Raw genomic sequence first — 18,856 nt, forward strand, 5'->3', positions numbered from 1 at the left:
AACATAAGAAACATAATGTAATTATCTTACACTTTAATTTTCTCATTTTTAGATGAAAGCTATCGTTCGCGAAAATTTGGTTTTATTGGCGTCAGTCGGCCTTTAACCACAATCATTCCCATAAAAGTACCACAAATAATATTAGATTTCTTACATAAAATGTTTTTCCCAGTCATCCTACTCCACATCATCAAAACATTTAGTCGTCAAACGTGAAAGTCAGAAAACTTGAAAAATTTTTGGTTTCTTGTTTTGAGTCTGCCGGTTTCTTTGCTGTGGGCCTTTTGTCGTCACCCTCCAGTTGCTGAGCCCCGTCTGCCACTCTCTGCGCCTGTCTGTCAACAAAGTTTTGGACCTTCTCTCGTAGTGCTATGTTTTCAAGCTTTACTTTTAACAGAAGATCTTCCCTCATGGCTGCCCCCCAGTTCTTATCATGGACGCGGGCAGGACGGGTGTGGTGAAACGCTTGGGCGCTTTTTGGAGGAACGCGCGCAGGTAACAACTGTGCCGTTAAATGTGTATCCGGCGTTCTAGTCGCGCTTACCAGGCTGGCGCTTTTACTTCTTCGGTGCTTTCGCACCAATGAAAGGACGTCTTTGTCTTTCTCATTATCTCCAGCAGTATTCAACGCCGCGCAATTCCCTGACGTGCGTGTAGGTGTTATCAGGAGTTGTGGGTGGGTTTTTAAAGATTCCACCTGCTCTCTCACCACTTGTTTACTGCCATTCGTATGTCTCCAGGTAAAACTGCGCACTAATTTGGCGTCTGGTGATCTTCTTGACAGTAACCCGCGTGTGTTTGGAATAGAAAATGTGTCTGTCTCTGGTAAACACCGGACATCCGTCTTCAGATCACGTGATAACATCCTCGTGTCCCTGGTGTCACTGTGGTCAAGACTTGGACCGTCTCCACTTTGGCTGTAATCACTCTCATCTGAAGTCCGCAAGGCACCTGTACCTGTTATAGGGCTTAGCGTATGCTCCCTTTTAATGGAGGCAGACTCCTTGTCAAATCGCTCGGTAGTGTCGTGTTTTATGAGTCGTTTACCGGCAGCGTATGTAGTCAAATCTTTGACAGCGTTCTCCCTCACAGGTGCCGATATGCACCGCGTATTAGAAGACATTCGTTTAAATTTTGACATCTCAGGCGTTTTCACGCTTGTCTTATCGTATTTACTCCTTCGTTTCTTAAACATTTGTTCTTCGCGTCGCAGTGAGTCCAGAAGCATAGACTTATCCAATTCCAACTTCTTGATCTGAGCCTGACAGTCTTTCTTCAGATCTAAAAAACACTTAAACAACTTTTGGGACTGGATGAGTTCGTAGGCAGATTTCTGCTCGCTGAACGATATCTTTTGGGATCCTGTCGATTTTGAATAATTTTTCAACATCTTGGCAGAGAAAACTTCTGCGATGTCCTGTCACGTCTGTAGCACACGTCGTCGCCTTGCTGTTTACTAGTCGCCGCCTAAAATATAAAACCAAGATGCAGCCTGAGTCAAAGGTGACCTTGATACTTGACGTTTAACTCCTGGGGTTATATATATAAAAAGACTGACCAAAGGACTGTTGATGACTTGATGTGCATTCGAAAACATAAAAGGTCTCAGATGCGGCATTAATTTCTCTCCACAATGTCCGTCGTACCTGAGATCATGATAGGCTACAGGTCGCACGGCGGTACAGTTGACTTAGAATTGACTCTGGTAAAAATCTTGCATAGTTTTAATTGAAGCATACATACTTACGTTATACACACTTCTGTGAAGTCAGTTGTATAAAAATATTTACAGCTCTCTTTAGTATTTTACCATTTGCTTTCCAAGTTGAAAATATTTTACATTTTACTTAAAGAAAAAATACGCCAGCAACTAAATATTAATATTTCAGCTGCAATTCCTTCACTTTTCTCGAGCATGTATTTATTTCTACTTACCTCCACTCTGAACTGAATGCCTTCTGACATGCCATCAGATTGTTTCTAGTATGAATAATATCTCCGTATTTAATCAGAGGCTCTGCGCTCCTCCAGTTACCTGTACCTGAGCCAGTCAGCGGTGAACAAAGTACACCTGTACACCGGGGAGAAAAGGTGTCCCCACTTGTGGAGCGGGATTAATATCAACCCATACTGGGGGTAATTCCAAACACAAGCAGCAGAAGTGTCGGGGACATTGTGAACGGGATTCCATGTTGACACACACGTTTAGAGATAATTCCCCTCAAGAAGCAAACCAAATGCAATGACAAATGACGAAAAACTTGTTAGTAGAACCCAGGTTTACTCTACACCATCATATATACATGGTGATGACATGATCAGTAATCTTCTCTTACAGGTTATTCATGTTTGCTGTATGACATGAAATGAAAACTTTTTAACATTCATGTCTTTCTGTTGCCATTATACAGAAGTTTTAAATTGTAAACAAGCCTGTACAGTTACGAACAAGTAGTTTCTTTGTCCCTTTTCTGATTTCTAGAATACAGGTAGACTCCTCTTATGCAGGTTTGACATATTATTATTGAATTATTAAGCGACTGTCATCAGTTTCCACAACTTCATTTTTAATCCAATCCATCTACATTCACGTAGACAATTTCTTTAAACAGAAGTCAAATCGTTCTTTATTGTTGATGCTGTAGCTACGGCTTTACCACGCACAGGAATATAGATTAATCCAGCATGTCCAGAATGACGGCATATAGAGTGTACCCCAAATGTTTTACATTTATGCTTTTTCATTCTGTTTAATATATCATAAAACCGGGGTGTTACCAAATACAACTGTCTACAACTTTCCTTTCTAAGACAAAAAGGCAAAATTTACCCCCACCTTTTATCAAAGCAAAATGACAGATTTAACCCCCAATTCACCTGAGAGCAACCAAAGCACAACAACAGACCCCTTTTCTCTTGTTTCTCTACATCCAGGGGAGAAGGGTGGAATACCTACAGGGTGACATCCTTCTAGAAATCCCATGTCTGCCAGACCTAGACTTTGCGGACTATGGTTACAACATATAACTACATCCTGAACATTTTTCAATAATACAAATAAAAAAGCAACTAAACACAACCAGTTTAGTAAAATATTTTATTAATTTTTACAGTAAAAAAGACTGCAACTTCCCTCATGCAGTCTAATCTGTAACTAGTTGTGTGTTGATATTTTGCATAGACCTCCCCAAAAGGTTCAATCATTGTACAGAAAAAGTTCAACAAAATTCAGTCCATCTTCTCAAGTATAATGGCTACATCAACAGCCTGTCTGCATAGCACCTTTACAAACTATTTACCTTACAAAATAAATACATACATGCATACATACCTGAATACACACACACACACACACACACACACACACATTCATATGTACATACATACATGGTACAATCTAAATTTGAGGCTATGTGGAGTTGTCTTTATCATGTAAAATATTCTTCATGGTGAACTGGTACAACTCTTTATTGGCAGTCTGGAGCTGTGCAATATGTGCTTTCAATTCATGGGTCTCCTCTGAGTTACTTCCTTTAGTAGAACCCAATGTCTGTAAACCCTGCAATAAGAAAATTCATTCGCCTTAACACATCAGATTGTCAACATTGGGGACACTATACTTCACTACCATAGAGATTGTGAAAGTTGCAGTGACCAATGTGATACACTAGAGATTGTGACAGTTGTGATGACTAATGTGATAAACTGGAGATTATGACAGTTGTGATAACCAATGTGATACACTAGAGATTGAGACAGTTATGATAACCAATATGATATGCTTGAGATTGTGACAGTTGTGATGAGCAATGTGTTACACCAGATTGTGACAGTTGTGATGACCAATGTGTTACACCAGATTGTGACAGTTGTGATGACCAATGTGTTACACCAGATTGCGACAGTTGTTATGACCAATGTGTTACAATGTTCTTTATTCAAACTGGGATATTCAAGCTTCAGTGACATACTTCCAGTCATTTGTGATACTCGAAAATTAAGACACCTCTGCATCAGTAATCCAAATTTAATTTGAAAATAATAGGCCTAGGTTTTAACTGTGCAATAGCAGATATCTCAAATTTTATTTTTTAATGTTGTCAGCTCTGTAGTTTCAAGGAACTTAAAACAACAAGTTAACAAATCTTTAAACCTATGTTTTACAAACATTTATGCCCTGTGTAGTTCAATTTTGAAGACAGGCAGCCTACCTCTTCTAGTAAACAGTGTTCCACAAAGGTGCCTGATGATCCTTTCTCCCCCTGTGAAAAAAGTACTCAAAACTGCACATCTAATTTTGTTATACTACATTCCACACCAGAACCAGTATTCTACATCAACATTAAAAACATTCTTTAAGTTCACAAATGTAAAAAAAAAAAATTAGTGTAACTTAAATAATGCCATTGAATTCAAATTCAATTATCTTGGATAAAATCACAGATCTGGTACCTCATCCCTCTTGCTCCTCTTTATCTTGATGTGAAGAGTTTGGTCCTCTGCCTGGTCCTCTGCTGTGAACAGTTGTCTTTTAAACTGCTGTAGGGGCAGGCTTGTCTTCCACTCGCTGCTGCTGACACCTGGTGGTGTGGGAGATATCACCAGGTTTGTTACAGGGCCTGAAATAAATTAATAAATAAAGTTAAATACACATGCTCACACTTCTTACAACATCAGCAGGAGAAAAAAATTGTTCAAAAAAATCTCTGAACTTTTGGAATTTGAATTACATAGGAGGTTTAAATTAATTTTAAATAAAAAAGCAATGACAGTGAAATATGAATTAACCACACAAAAAAAAAAGATCTTTCAGAAGGAATTTTAATGTTATCAATCTACCATCATAAGCTGACTACAAGTTTGTAATATACTATGTAAAGCTATCCTTACCTTTATGTGCAAGTGTTCTGATACATTGCCGACTTTGTATATCCCATAATTTTACACTACAGTCATGTGATCCAGATACTAGTAAACTGCTGTCCATGTTGACAGATAAACATGTCACTTGTTTGCTAAAATAAACGTTGAATTTTATACCAATTGTAGATTTACAACTATTTTATTCACAAAGAAGATTTATAAAATTTTTATATTTTTGACTGTCTCAAGATTTTATGTTATACTCTTATGCAACCATTGGTGTAATCTTATGTATTGCAATGAATATGAAAATTACGACTTTTTTCAATTAAAAGCAATTTTGGGACAAATCCCATTCTTTACCTGTGTCCTGTGAAAACCAACCCTCTTGTTTCCTCTTGCTCAGATCCAATATGACGCTCCTTGGTGACTGGCTGCAAGTAAATAGATATGAACACACTTTTCTATTTATTCATAAATTTCATCTGTAATAAATACCAACACCTGAGATATTTATGTCACAAAACTACTTTCACGGTTTGTTCACTTCCTCTGGTGTCTCTGAAATGAAGAAGACAGTAGAGCACAACCTGATTCTTCCCATCATCAAGATTTCACACTTAGAATAAAGTTAAACAAGTTCAAAATGAATTATGCAGAGCTATGGTTGGTTATATATATATCAAAACGAGGCTCATCATGATGTATGTTGCTCACCTTCTCAAAGAGGTTAGCCTGATATATCTTCCCATTACTACCTCCTGCAAACAGTCTGTATTCTGCTGTATCCATAGCAACAGACAATATACTGCAGTCATAGATAAAAGACACCAAAAGGTCACCAGATACTATGTCCCAAAGCTGAAAAAATGTATACAAGCAATAATAATAAAAATGATAGCAATAATTGCAATACAAGTCTGCTTCATATCTATGGCCTCATTCAGAATAGGGAATAACTAGTCTGAGGGTCAAATATGGCCGACCCACTTGAATACTTCCCCAATGAAATCTATTCAGTGTCTATTAGCAGATTAGACAGCAAGCTTTGTAGTGGGTCGCCATATCTGACCCCCGGACTAGTTTGCCCCCTATTCTGAATGGAGCCCATCTCACCTTCACAGTGTGGTCAAGTGAGGCTGTGGCCACTCTGGCCCTGCAGCCTCCACAGCCAATGTGGACATCAGTGACCGGTAGGGAGTGTGCTGACCACACATGGACTGGGTCCACCTTCTTCCCCTGGACATCAGCAAGGACGCTGGATAATGCAGGATTAAAATACACTCAGCATGGAATGTCACATTTTGCGTGTACTGCCTTAAAGTGTCCAAATAAGTTACACTAATAATTTGGACTGGCAACCATTAAAAGTTTTGTCTTTAAGAATACCTCATTTTTCTTATCTCTCCTCATTCTCCTGTTACCCTTTACATCACTTTGCTCATCATTTACAACAGTTTTTAAGCCAAATAAGAAAGCTTTAATTAATCTTTTGAAACTCTGATACCTTGCAAGATTCCAGACCAGCACAAGATGATCTTCTCCTGCAGATATAAAGTGGCTGCCATCATCAGTGAACTTGATACATCTAACTGTCTGGTAATGTCTGCTGAGGACCAGTAGAAGATTACCTGTACACACCTGGAATATATCAATAACAGGTATGGTCATCTGACTGTCTGGTAATATATTAACAATGGCTTAAGTCATATGTCCAATATCAAGCAAGATGACATGATGTGATGATAAATTTGTCTTGAATAGAAAGGAAAGAAAACAACTACCAGGTTACTCCCTCTGGACAGGTGACTGTGTTTTCTTACCTGCCACAGGTGTAACTTCTCATCTACTGCAGCCACACAGTAACTGCCCTCTGGACTGACCGCCAGACCACTCACTCTACCTGGACACACCATCTTCAACTGGAGCTGCTCCTAATCAAAGAGAAAGTAATGTCACCACACAATTAAGTATACAGAGAATATTAAATATACACAAGTGAACCACAAATTAATTAGTGTTTAGAAATTATTTTAATATGATATTAAAATATCATACTTTCAAATGAGATTGATATTGATACGGTTGTGAATGATACAATCTTGTTCTAATGAGATTGATATTGTTACGGTTGTGAATGATACAATCTTGTTTTAATGAGATTGATATTGTTACGGTTGTGAATGATACAACCTTGTTCTAATGAGATTGATATTGATACAGTTGTGAATGATACAACCTTGTTCTAATGAGATTGATATTGATACAGTTGTGAATGATACAACCTTGTTCTAATGAGATTGAGATTGATACAGTTGTGAATGATACAACCTTGTTCTAATGAGATTGATATTGATACAGTTGTGAATGATACAATCTTGTTTTTAAGAAACACCTTTAATAGAGGCTGTCCGGGTTCTCAACGAGAAGACCAAGTTTCCCCGTGATTTTACGAGATCTGCCTTGAGGTGGGGTTAAAATATGGAGTCCACAAGGAAGTATAGCAGCGATTTCTTTACTTGAAAAATAGCTGAACTTACACATTGGATGGATGCCATATCAGAACATTAGACTTGCCTGCATCTTTGATTTAATTTCACTAAATTTATAGTAACTAATTCAAAAGGCTCGAGTTTGATCATAAGGTTAATTTTCTTCATTTATTTACTTATGAAAATGATGCTATAGAAACTAATGGATAGCATTCACAAAATGTAAGTTTCATTGTGATCAGATCCGACTTAAATGACAGGAAAGATGACAAAAGAAAGTATTAAAATGGACAACATATAAGTTGAAATTTTCACAAAATCATTGCATTTTATTGACAGTTATACACAAATGCAACAAATAAACACATCACAGGCGAACTTGTATTTGTGATCTAAGTAAATGATATGAAAAACAGGTGTCATATAGTTATTAAGAAAAGTCACTACAGTAACATAAGAATGATACTAGCAAGTAAAATAATTTTCTTCATTAAATCACTAGTGCAGTACAATACATAGGCCTATATACATATATATATATATATTCATAAAACCAAATATTTCATTTTAAAGTAATAAAGAAAATGCCTGATACTGTAAGTGACACACAGAAAAAAATGCCATCTGTTGACTCCTGATATAATTAAGTAAACAACATAATAACTAAGGACATAAGAGATTAATATACACTGAGCAATCTTCAACATCTGATTATCCTGACCACATGACTCTCGCAGTTCTTGACTGGTTCAATAACATGTGCTGTGTCTGTCATGCTCTAAAATAAATAAAAAATAACTCACTTAGTTTTCTGAAATATATATCATTATGTGATAAACGTTGTTGTAAAATACCAACTCTAATTTCCACCTTACTTGCAAATTGCAATTATCATAACTGACCACCCGGCATGGAATGTTACAACTGAACATTGTGTATACTTAATAGGTGTGGAAGGTTCACCAGTATTTCATAATCAGGTACACGTTATATGGAGATAGGAATGGTACAAGCAAATTTGTCTGATATAGTTACCGTAAAAGACTATTAATCACAAGTACTAGGGCTGTATCACATTAATAAACCATGGTGTCCTGTAAACTACACACAAAACTTACTTATTAATATGCCCCTCGACCGACGGTCTGTACGGACCCGACGGTCTGTACGGTGATGCCATGGAGCCAGTGACCTGCAGGGTGCGAGTTGTCTGCAGTTGGTCCCTTTCTTTCTACAAAATACTGCGACCTGATCTGTACTTTAAATATTTCGGCATTTAGTCCTTTTAATCTAATCAAGCCCAACTTCTCTTTCTTCACTTCACTTCTCTCGCCAGTCGTGTCCGTCATCCATAGTCATTTTCCTGGTTTTCTCGCTTTATTTTATCTGCAATGCACCCTACGACACAACATTAGCAATTCGCCATTGCGTTGCTCTATCTCAAATTACATGACAACGCCAAATTTTACTCAATGCAATCCTAAAACATAGACTTGTGCCTGACCGCGAGAGAAGTTTCAATGACAGATTTTAACCCCACCTCTCGTGAAATCTCGCTCCAATCCAGGTCTCGTTTGACGTCATCTGCTGCGCAGATGTTCAAAAAAGGCTATCCCGGACATCTCCTATTGACATGCTAACAAGAGACAAACAGATTTTTAATAAGGTCTAAAAAACACAACACTGACCCTTTTCTGAAGTGACCAGACATGTATTAGTGACTTGTTGTGGACGGCAGAGAGGATGTACTGTTCAGCTAGAAGACAGAGTGTCCTGGGGACACTAGTGCCACCTTTGTAGGTGGCCAGTGTGGTTCCAGAATGAAGATCCAAGACACAGGTATTCCACAGCTGTCCTGTGCCTTCACTCGTAAATATCACCTGGGGAGAAGAAGGGAACATAATTAGCCAAAAAGACAATTTTTGACTGCAAAACAGAAAGCCCATCCAAATAAAAAGCCTTCTTCATACTACAGACATCTTTTTATTCTCCATTTGTACTATATAGATCTTTCTTATTTAGTCTGATATTTCCAAAGGCAGTAAGGGAAGGTGACAGCATGGAAAGACAAGTCCAGTACCTCTCCATTAGTGTCCATCAAAGTCAAAGTCAACATTTATTCCCTTCCACTGCTTTAGTGTAGCACAAATAATCACGCCCTAGCCCTAATAAATTATCTATTTAAGTAATAAAGCATGTGCTAGGGCTCAGGGGTAGAAATAAAATCCCAGTTATAAAGTGTTAGTTTTGACATGGAGGAACAGAAAATGTAAAAAAAAAAACTACTTTGAAAAAGTGAAAATTATAGGGGAGGGGGGAATATCCATAAGTGACAATATTTTAGCTATGGCAAAGACGGTTAACAAAGTGTAAGAAAAATTGGGGAGGGGGATCGATTGCACATTTGCAGTACTGGTATTAACATTTACGTAAATTTTAGTTGTGCTATCTCGTCTGACACAGCTTTCATCCTTTTTCGCATTTTTCTATCCTAAACAATTGTGTACTATCCTAACTAGGTTTTTAATTAACGGACAAACCACCAACATCATGAACATCGAAATAACTTAAAGATAAAACAAAAGATAGAAGTCGCACATTTACCTCTATGGGCGCAGCCATCTTGCAACTGTCCCGCAGTAAATATAGGTGATACACTGAGACTCATTGCTCGGCTGTTTGTTCTTTGTGATTTATGCAAGAAAATTAATAAATAAATAAAAACAATAAATCAACAAATAATGAGCTTCTAAATTCTTTAGTTTTGGAGGGCAGTGACAATACATAAATACTGAAATGACCCCCCCCCCCCCCCCTGTACCTAGCGCCAGATTTTTTTAATGCATTTTACTCTTTTAAAAAATAAACATTTATTTTTAAAATTGTAGTTTCTTGGTATGTTCTCATTATATTTATATGTGACGAAATGCACACTGTTTTTGCACGTCCTTCCATTTGCTTTAGCAATACATGTTTGATGCATACTTGAATTTTAAAAACATTAAAAATCAAAGGCAACTTAGATAAAGGGGGCACTTCATAAGCACCCTGTTCGACTCCTTTGGGTGGTCAAATACACATACCTGTTTGGCATTCCGTTAAAAATTTTTTTCTATTTTTCTACAGGCAGACTTATTATTACACGTACACCACTCAACAGTCGCTAGATTGCAAGCAATTGGCAGTCTTTTTCTAGAACTTCACCATTTCTTCACGGAATACCATCAACCTTTGTTATGTCTGTGCTGTCTGTTAATTCAGTTTTATTAGTGATTGAGAAGGTCTAGTTCATATTCATTTCTAGTCTCTCAAATAGCTAAAATACGATTTGTAGTAAAATAAATGGCAGTAGAATTGGAACTCAAACTTGGCAAAATAATAATAATAATAATAAATAAAAAAATAAAAACATTTTAGAACTAGCATTTACAGAATAAGAGAGTTTTCAGTTTCAGCATCTAATGGCTGCTTCTTCTGGAAATGTACCAATTGACTCCAAACTCATGAAGATGAAAGATGACCCTAAGGGTGACATCTGCCTATAATATTATAGGTTAGGTCTGTGTAGTGTCTGGAGAGACGTGTGAGAGGTGGAGAGACCATTACAGGATTAAGTGGTCTTCCTTTCATGTAGGTATGCCATATTTAGGTCGTGGCCTAGCTAGCATTCAGCTCTTCTCATTCTGATTAATGGTCCCTATGACTTTTAGTCAGCTATCTGTAGAAATTTTTCCCATAATTCCTTCAGTTTAGTAAAGTTAGCATTTAATTTTGCAATTTTTGGACAAGGGTTCATTGTGATGAGTGCCACACCTGGACACGTGCACTGACAAAGCCTAAAATTTAACTGGAACGAAATGAGATTATGTGTGACAAAAATCCAAGAGATGGGTACACAGGCCCTTGTAGTCTAGGAGAACCAGTAACGGTGAAATGGCTGCAGATACGGCAGAGCTGGCGGACGAGATGGATCAGAGCTAAAACCATATGTACTGCAAGCACCGCGCTGGTGGTACAATAATTTTCTTTGAATATATTTCACAACATTGTTCAGACTGTTTTATAAAATATAATTGTTCCAAACTTCAAGGTCTTCCACTATAAGAACCCACAGTACTCTCGTCTCTTTTTAAAACTTTAATTCAATTACAATATCACAGTGTATACAGAGTTGAACAAACAGAATAATTCTGAAAGAGAAATAAAATCATGATTTTGGCTGTCAACCTGTGATACACCAGCACCAATCAAATCAGTAACTTAAAATGCTGTCATGTTTCCAAATTCCTACAATACAATGACCTGTTATAAAATATAGAGAGTAACATTCTGAAACTAAGTCTATCAATCCCTTGTCCCAGATAAATCCGTCTCCAGTATTCTATGATGTATTGAAGGATTTAAATGCAAATATACCAATTTCAATTCCAGCTTTATATAAATGTCCAGTCTTTAAGAAGTATTTCCTTCTATTTTTCCCAGTCTATTAGAAGTATTTCCTTGTATTTTTTCCAACTTGAAAATCAATCAATTCTTAAATAACTTAATACATATTACTTGATTAAACAATGACTTAACGTAATAACAGCCTTCTAGAATAATTTATATAAGCTTTAAAAAGCATTCTATGAAAGCAAAAGATTATTTTGTTAATCAAATTTATAATTTCTGTATACAATTTGTTTTTTAGCAGTCAAAGCCAGCTAAAGTGTTCATCTAAGTCAATCATAAATCCCCATTTTCTTGCCACTGCATGCAATTAGCTCAAGTCACTCATCTGTTGAGCTGGTCCATTTTAGAACAGCAAATCTAAGAAATTACAATTCCTGAATATGTGATGCTATAAGAATTCCGTCATGAAATCCATGTAAAAGCCAGCTTTCCTTACAACACAGTTACTAATACTGCATCTTCAATCAATCCATTCACATATCAACTAGTTTTGAGTATATTGTCTAATATGAAACAAATCTTACCACAATAATGACATTTTACCAGAACATCATACTAGTCTAATAAAAATGGACTTACATCTTTCTATTGCACATCTCAAACCAAATCATACTTTGTGCTGACCACAAAATAAACAAAGATAGAAGTCCTTTCTTCAAACTAAAATGTGGAAACAGATGAGAGAGAGAGAGGGAGAATTTCCTGCTTTGTGGTGACTGTGGTTTCCATTTCCTTTTCTGTCACAATGAATCACATGCACACACACATCACTTAAACGGTAACTCAACTGACATAATGTGTTTTTTAATTGGTAACCTAACAGACAAAAGTAAAAAGACCAAATCTACTGAGCAGAATAAATGACTCCCAGAAAAAATGTCTGCCTGGCACCAGATTGGAATCCTATCATATAAATTGATTTCTGCTCTTTATATATATCCTTTTTACAATAGATGCGTGCTGAAGGCAGATCTAATCAATTATTCAAAATAGTACAACCATACAGCTCACAGAACTTAAAAATAGCCCCTCACAATCCCCCGAAACTGTCGTTATTGCTTACACATTTTGGTTCAAATTACAACCCCGTCAACCCTGCCTATTGATAATTTTTTCCCTACAATACAAATATCAACTGAATGTCACACTGACAGTATAACTTCTCGAGATCAATAGTTTCCAGCTAGATAGCACATCAGTCTTAATACTAGGCATAAAACATGAAGTTATATATCTTCAAGTGAACAGTCAGTGTCAAGGTCAAAGCAGTTCCCAAGCATAAATATGGACAGAGATATGGGTTCTGCCTGCCACTGTTCACTGTAACAGTAAGTGTATGTCACCAGAAGTGGTAGTCTAAGTGCAGCATATGGCAACATAGATCACAACAAGCACTTTTTAGATGTGTAATCTGTGAGTTCCTGTCCCCCACTAGGTCTGTGTGTACAGGTGAAGATAGCACTGCTTCTCCTCCAGCACTGCCACCATTCTCCTGGTTGACTTCACCATACAGAATGGCATAAAATCTTGTGTATTACTGTATCATAAAATATCATAATAGGGTCTATGCATTATTTTTCCAACTACAATTGCTATGAAGGCTCCCATGTGGTTACCAGCTGTGTTCTCTGCATACAAATCTGGTGATTTACATTTTATGTCTGTCTCCACTGGAGCAACAACTACACTTGCGTTATATCCTGTATGTATCAAAAAGAGCCTTCATTTCACTTGCGTTATGTTCTACATATATCAATTAGATCCATCAAATGTTGTGAGTAGAGCTGCGTCCACTGGCTCCATACATGATGGACATGTGAAGGAACGCATTAACCAATCGTCTATACAGTCTTTGTGATAGATGTGCATACATGGCAGGTAGCGCAACTTGTCGCCAATGGAAAACTCCCCCATACATATAACACACCTGAAATACAGACAAGGTCTATGCAGTATTTGTAATACATTTGAAATATTTTCTGCAACTTTTTCAACAAGTATTTTTGCAATGACTTGCAAACGCTCCTGCCTGTATTTGTGTCTATTCAGAGGGAAGTGAACAAAAGAGAACTATGGAAAAAGAAAATTATTACAATGACATCCTCAGACTGAGGGTATTTCATTTCATTTGATGAATTAAATGCAGTTACAATTGCAATTAATCTATTTAAGAAAATTACTGACTATTTACATTTGATACCATTTCAAATATTATTTTTCATATTTATTACACAGAACGTGCTATATTACAAATGTGATAAAAGACATTCCACTTACTCTCTGGCCTTTTTACTTCCATCATACTCCCCACAAGGTAAATGCTGGATCAGTCCTATCCTCTGAGCTATCTTGATCTGTTCTTCCTCTGTCAGTAGGTGTGCTGGTCTGCTTATGTTGGGAGCTGGGTGATACACTGGTGCCGACTCCTAGATACATAGAGAAATACCCATAAAACAACAACAGCTTCAACAACAATATTAATACTTAACTAGTATCTCAGGTCTGCTAATGTTGGGGACTGGGTATTACACTGGTGCTGACTCCTGGATACATAGAGAAATATACACATAAAACAACAAAAACAGCTTCCACATCCATATTAATATCTGCAATTCTATAAAAAAGTGAGAAAACTTGACCCATATCATAAAAACAATCAGTAACAAAAATGTCCAGGTAGCTTCAATGCATAATTATAATAACTGCCAGAGACTAAATGTACTGGAAATACACAGGGGAGGTTCTTTGGCATTCTAAAGTCCTGAATAAAAAGCTGCCATAAACAAGACCTACTAGAGACAGTTGAATATTACAATATTACAAACAACATCAGTAATAACATTGTGTTATACAAGGTAGACATGACTGGTCAACCATGTATAACACAGTAAACATCACAATATTACAAACCACATCAGTAATAACACTGTGTTATATTGTGTTATACAAGGTAGACATGACTGGTCAACCATGTGGTTTCCCCACGCAACAAACACATGGTTGACTTGAGGCAAGTTCACACTGGAGATGGGCTGGCCCCACTCATACCACAATTCTTCCCTGGAGGTTGTCTGATAAAGTCTACAGCATGTGACACCAGTGTTCTCTCACTAGGCACTGCATGCTACTATCTGAACTAGTGGGCTTAGGTTTGCTGAGCACTTTGTGGTGACCAAGTAAAGAAAACCAAGTTAGTTTTATACCAGAAGGGTTGACCTATCTCTTATGTAAAGGCGCCTTAAGATGACCAGATAAGATATGATCTGTCACAAAGCTAAGTACACGTGACAGTAGACAATAAACTGCATGAGGGTCAATTCTGGGAAATAGTGACCAGGAAAAACTTGGACCGTGCATTTACAAATGTATAAATACAATAAATTCAGGTACTTTAAATGAAGCAATGAAAGGTCACCAAATCTAAGGTTATATATACCCCATTTGCTTTCTAGGTCAGTCCACACTTAGCTTTTTGTCAATGTTACGTAAAAGAACTCCCCTTTCTTGTTGGATTTTCAAATGGCTTCAATTTCATTGCAGCATTTTTAAAGGTGTGCACTTAACTAAAACAAATAATTAAACAATCGCATTCTGAAATGAAAGGAAAATAAATAGGGTAAACTATATCATGACCCAATGGCTTGGACCCTGTAAGAAATTGGCCAGTAATCAATAGGTATATAGAGGCAGGAGGTTGCAAGGAGGGACTATTGACCCAGTTGATAGAAGCACTGGGTAAACAGCACCCCAGTGGTTTCTTCTATTTATCAGCAGATGAACTATTGATGCTTGGACTTTTCTAGCTAGAAAACTTGAAAATGTTACTAAAGGCCTCATCAATGATAATTGCCGTTTGTGATTCCAATCACTAAATTTATTTCTTGGAACTGCAATTTAATATTGCTTTCTATCAATTCCAACTTACAGCATCATCCTATTGTCTCCTAAAAATCTGTGAGGTAATGGGTTTTCTCTACTGTATAATATTTGCAATTATTTAAGTAGGAAGTTGTGAAGAATTTACACTATATGAGATTTCAAGTATTAAAAGGTTTTTTCTCTTTCTCTATTACTAAATTAAATGCAAAGGTTAAACTTCTTGAGATATACACCATAACCCAGTAAAGTGGGTTGTATATATATACTTTAGCAAGAATCAATCTACTATTTCACTGTGGATTAACACAAGAGTAATGCACTCTTGATAATCTATGGCACATACGAACATAGCACGTGAAGGGAACTTGTGGTTCATAGACAATAACACCATGCTTGGAGTCCGTATTGATACGATTGGTTTATTAAGTTGCAGTTCCAAGTCATTAATTCAGCAATCGAAATCAGTAATTTGAAGAACCAAGTCACAAATGACAATTTTCTATAAGGCCTGCACTAGGCATAAAGGTCTTGATAGAATCAAGTATATAAAGATGACACATAATCATTTTGAAATCTATCCACTTTGTTTAAGAATGACCAAAATAGTATGGGAAGTAAACATATAAAATGGCAACAAATCAATCATATTTTTCTTTTGTTGAAATCAGTGTCAGTGTTAGGAATTCATCATATCCTATCTTACAAAGGCATCTCTAAATCTGTCACCATATTTGCATAATTATATTATTGATCCTGATAACTGACGAGACAGAGCTTTGTTTGCTGATCTCAACTTTGCACTTTAGCACTGATGCTCTGTTTGGGGATAACACGACACAAAGCAAGCACATGGTTTATCTTAGTATTAAACTCTGTTGGTTTAAATGAGTTTCAAAAAAGTTCCTGATTGTTTATCAAATGATCTGACTTACGCATAATATAGATAAAGAAACAGGAAAGGCCAACATGACATAAAAACTACCATGTCATCGTCTGCATAATTTTGACTTATTTAAAAGAATTTAAGTCTTAAATTTATATAAATGTTAGATAACCTGAAAGAATATTTATCAACAAATATACTTTGCATCATACGAGGCAATACATTTGATTCACGTGAGAATATTCAAAGCGTGACAGAACAAAGAAAACATCCTGGATGCTGCGTCGTGGTCTCGTCTAGACACTTTTCATTACCTGATACGGTGGAGGGGGGCCCAACAAAGTTGGATCTTGTCCATCCACCGGACTATCGCCTCCTCTCAGGAGAGAAATGTCATCTGCTGTAGGGCTTTTCAAGCAATTCCCCATGTTTAAAAGTTTAACATAAAGCACCTTAGTAGTGTCAATTCATAATTACGCTGTTCCGAAGACAGCTGCTCTTCCAAACATTGATTGTGCCATCTCACGTCTCTTTTCTGCTTTCACCTAAACAAAGTAGGCCCAGTCCAATAAAAATGAATTTTGGTATATTTACAAAATTAGTGGATATTTCTTGTGATCATAAAAAATATTTATATCAATAATGACTGTATATCAACTACATAATTAAGATGCTATCTCGAAATATTTTTTTTATTTTATCTGCGTATGGATATAATTTACGTCATTGACCCTTTAAGTAATAGGACTATCTTCAAAAACAAACAATGAGCTTAGTTTTGTATATAAACATTATACTTTATAACATCTAAGAAAATTGCTTATATTTCCAAATCATTATATCAAAATAGTGATTGTATCTAACCTTACTAACATCTGTAATCAACATAGCATGACGCGACAAAATATATTTTCGAAACTAGCGCTGGAATCAAGCAATGCCCTTGGCGGCACATACAACAGTTTACTTTTGCAGGCGAAACGATGGTAAATATTCTTCGTGAGCGAGGTGTGTAAATACTTCCTTGGCGAGATATAATAACTAGATAAGGTAATTATCGACTTGCAGTCAAGGTTTTTATGGTCCCTCCTGCAGTCTTAGCATGGCTTCACTGCGTGCATTTGTGCAAAGATAATTTATATTTTTGAATCTGTCCATTATTTATATGTGGACCCAGCCTTTTCGGATTTTGAAGTATGAATAATCTTACTGGATAAATGTAGTAATTCGTGTCAGCTATTTGATAAAGTGAAAGGATTGTGCATGATTTGAAGAGTCAAAATGTAACATTATATTTGTATTTTGTAGTAAGTTATAGGTACAGTTAAGGGTTTTCAATTAGTGTTGATTACGAATCATAAAGAAGACCAGTAATATTAATCCAATTGATGAAGACAGATACTTTGTATTTGCCATGCTGTTACTTTAAGGGATAACAACTCTTGGTATGAGATCTATATTTCACAATAAATACATTGTAAACAACACACAGAAATATAATATATTCTATTTTACCACAAAAACCGCAATTATAGCAATTAATCTGATATCTGTGCATGGCATCCGACCACATGACCTCCATAGATGGCTATACTCTGTAATAATCTCTCCAGAGATTATTACCAAAAAAAAAAAACTTTTGAAAAAAAAGAGGGATTAACTTTGAATGTAGAAATGGATTCATTATCCATTGGTGAGTATGGGAAAATTGCTGTTTACCCACAGGAAAGTTCATTTTTTTGGCAAAATGAACAGTTATTATCTCTTTAAACTAAAATAGAATAAATTCTTTAGTTTAAAAAGACATCTTTGTCCCAGTTTTATATTTTTGAAAGTCTTGGAGACTTAATAAAATGCACAGATATTCATAACACCCTTATCTGAGGCATCTGAGTAAACCTCAATGTGCTGGGTACAGGAGAGAGGAGGTTCACATGTGTTTGCAGTATATAACATCAGTATATTACTTTGTGTATCATAGCATATTGATGTCTGGCACTGTGGACATAGATGCAGACTGTATCAACACCTGGCTGCAGTCAACTATCAAGTGGAATGCCGGCCAAGAACTGCGCTCATTTAGTAAAACAGAAACAGCCAACTTTCTGCACAGCCTGAGAGAAAAACTGAAGCAACTCTTCTCTAGGAATGTTAGTAAATATTGTCTGTATTCTTTGTTTTGATTGTCTAGAAATGTTAGCAAATATTGCCTGTATTTTTTGTTTGATTTTCAAAAGGTGTAAGTATTATACATGTATACTGCCTGTATTTTGCATTTTGAATGTGG

General features: G+C 36.4%; 4 protein-coding genes across 7 annotated transcripts in view; 1 reads left to right on the top strand and 3 right to left on the bottom strand.

Annotated features, from left to right (window-relative positions):
* Nucleotides 1-16: 16 nt before the first annotated feature.
* On the bottom strand, nt 17-2,962 carry LOC106168707 (uncharacterized). The gene is made up of 2 exons (XM_013547867.2): nt 1,936-2,962; nt 17-1,467 (listed from the first exon to the last, which is right to left on the bottom strand). Exon 2 carries the CDS (start codon nt 1,388-1,390, stop codon nt 200-202), a length of 1,191 nt encoding a protein of 396 aa, XP_013403321.1. The 5' UTR covers nt 1,391-1,467; nt 1,936-2,962; the 3' UTR covers nt 17-199.
* A 121-nt stretch (nt 2,963-3,083) lies between these two features.
* LOC106168716 (WD repeat-containing protein 18) lies at nt 3,084-10,144 on the bottom strand. Its single transcript, XM_013547882.2, has 11 exons — nt 9,960-10,144; nt 9,044-9,235; nt 6,687-6,797; nt 6,371-6,504; nt 5,980-6,121; nt 5,581-5,724; nt 5,227-5,297; nt 4,891-5,015; nt 4,453-4,619; nt 4,212-4,262; nt 3,084-3,559 (listed from the first exon to the last, which is right to left on the bottom strand). The coding sequence occupies exons 1-11, from the start codon at nt 9,975-9,977 to the stop codon at nt 3,410-3,412; spliced, it is 1,305 nt and encodes a 434-aa protein (XP_013403336.2). The 5' UTR covers nt 9,978-10,144; the 3' UTR covers nt 3,084-3,409.
* Nucleotides 10,145-11,479: 1,335 nt separating this feature from the next.
* On the bottom strand, nt 11,480-17,115 carry LOC106168720 (RING finger protein 11). The gene is made up of 3 exons (XM_013547886.2): nt 16,884-17,115; nt 14,085-14,233; nt 11,480-13,734 (listed from the first exon to the last, which is right to left on the bottom strand). The coding sequence occupies exons 1-3, from the start codon at nt 16,995-16,997 to the stop codon at nt 13,560-13,562; spliced, it is 438 nt and encodes a 145-aa protein (XP_013403340.1). The 5' UTR covers nt 16,998-17,115; the 3' UTR covers nt 11,480-13,559.
* Nucleotides 17,116-17,341: 226 nt separating this feature from the next.
* The window catches only part of LOC106168718 (Fanconi anemia group C protein), an 8,006-nt gene continuing 6,491 nt past the window's right edge, over nt 17,342-18,856 (top strand). The window contains exons 1-2 of one of the 4 annotated variants that reach the window (XM_086998715.1): nt 17,342-17,555; nt 18,551-18,719. In XM_086998715.1, coding sequence (XP_086854841.1) covers nt 17,461-17,555; nt 18,551-18,719 — 264 coding nt within the window. In that variant the 5' untranslated portion in view covers nt 17,342-17,460. Of the gene's footprint in view, nt 17,620-18,550; nt 18,720-18,856 lie in introns of all 4 variants that reach the window. The other 3 variants (XM_086998714.1, XM_086998717.1, XM_086998716.1) reach the window with 3 other exon arrangements.

This window comes from Lingula anatina, chromosome 1 (assembly GCF_051362555.1).
Source record: "Lingula anatina isolate TDL-2025a chromosome 1, LinAna3.0, whole genome shotgun sequence".
Taxonomy (NCBI): domain Eukaryota; kingdom Metazoa; phylum Brachiopoda; class Lingulata; order Lingulida; family Lingulidae; genus Lingula; species Lingula anatina.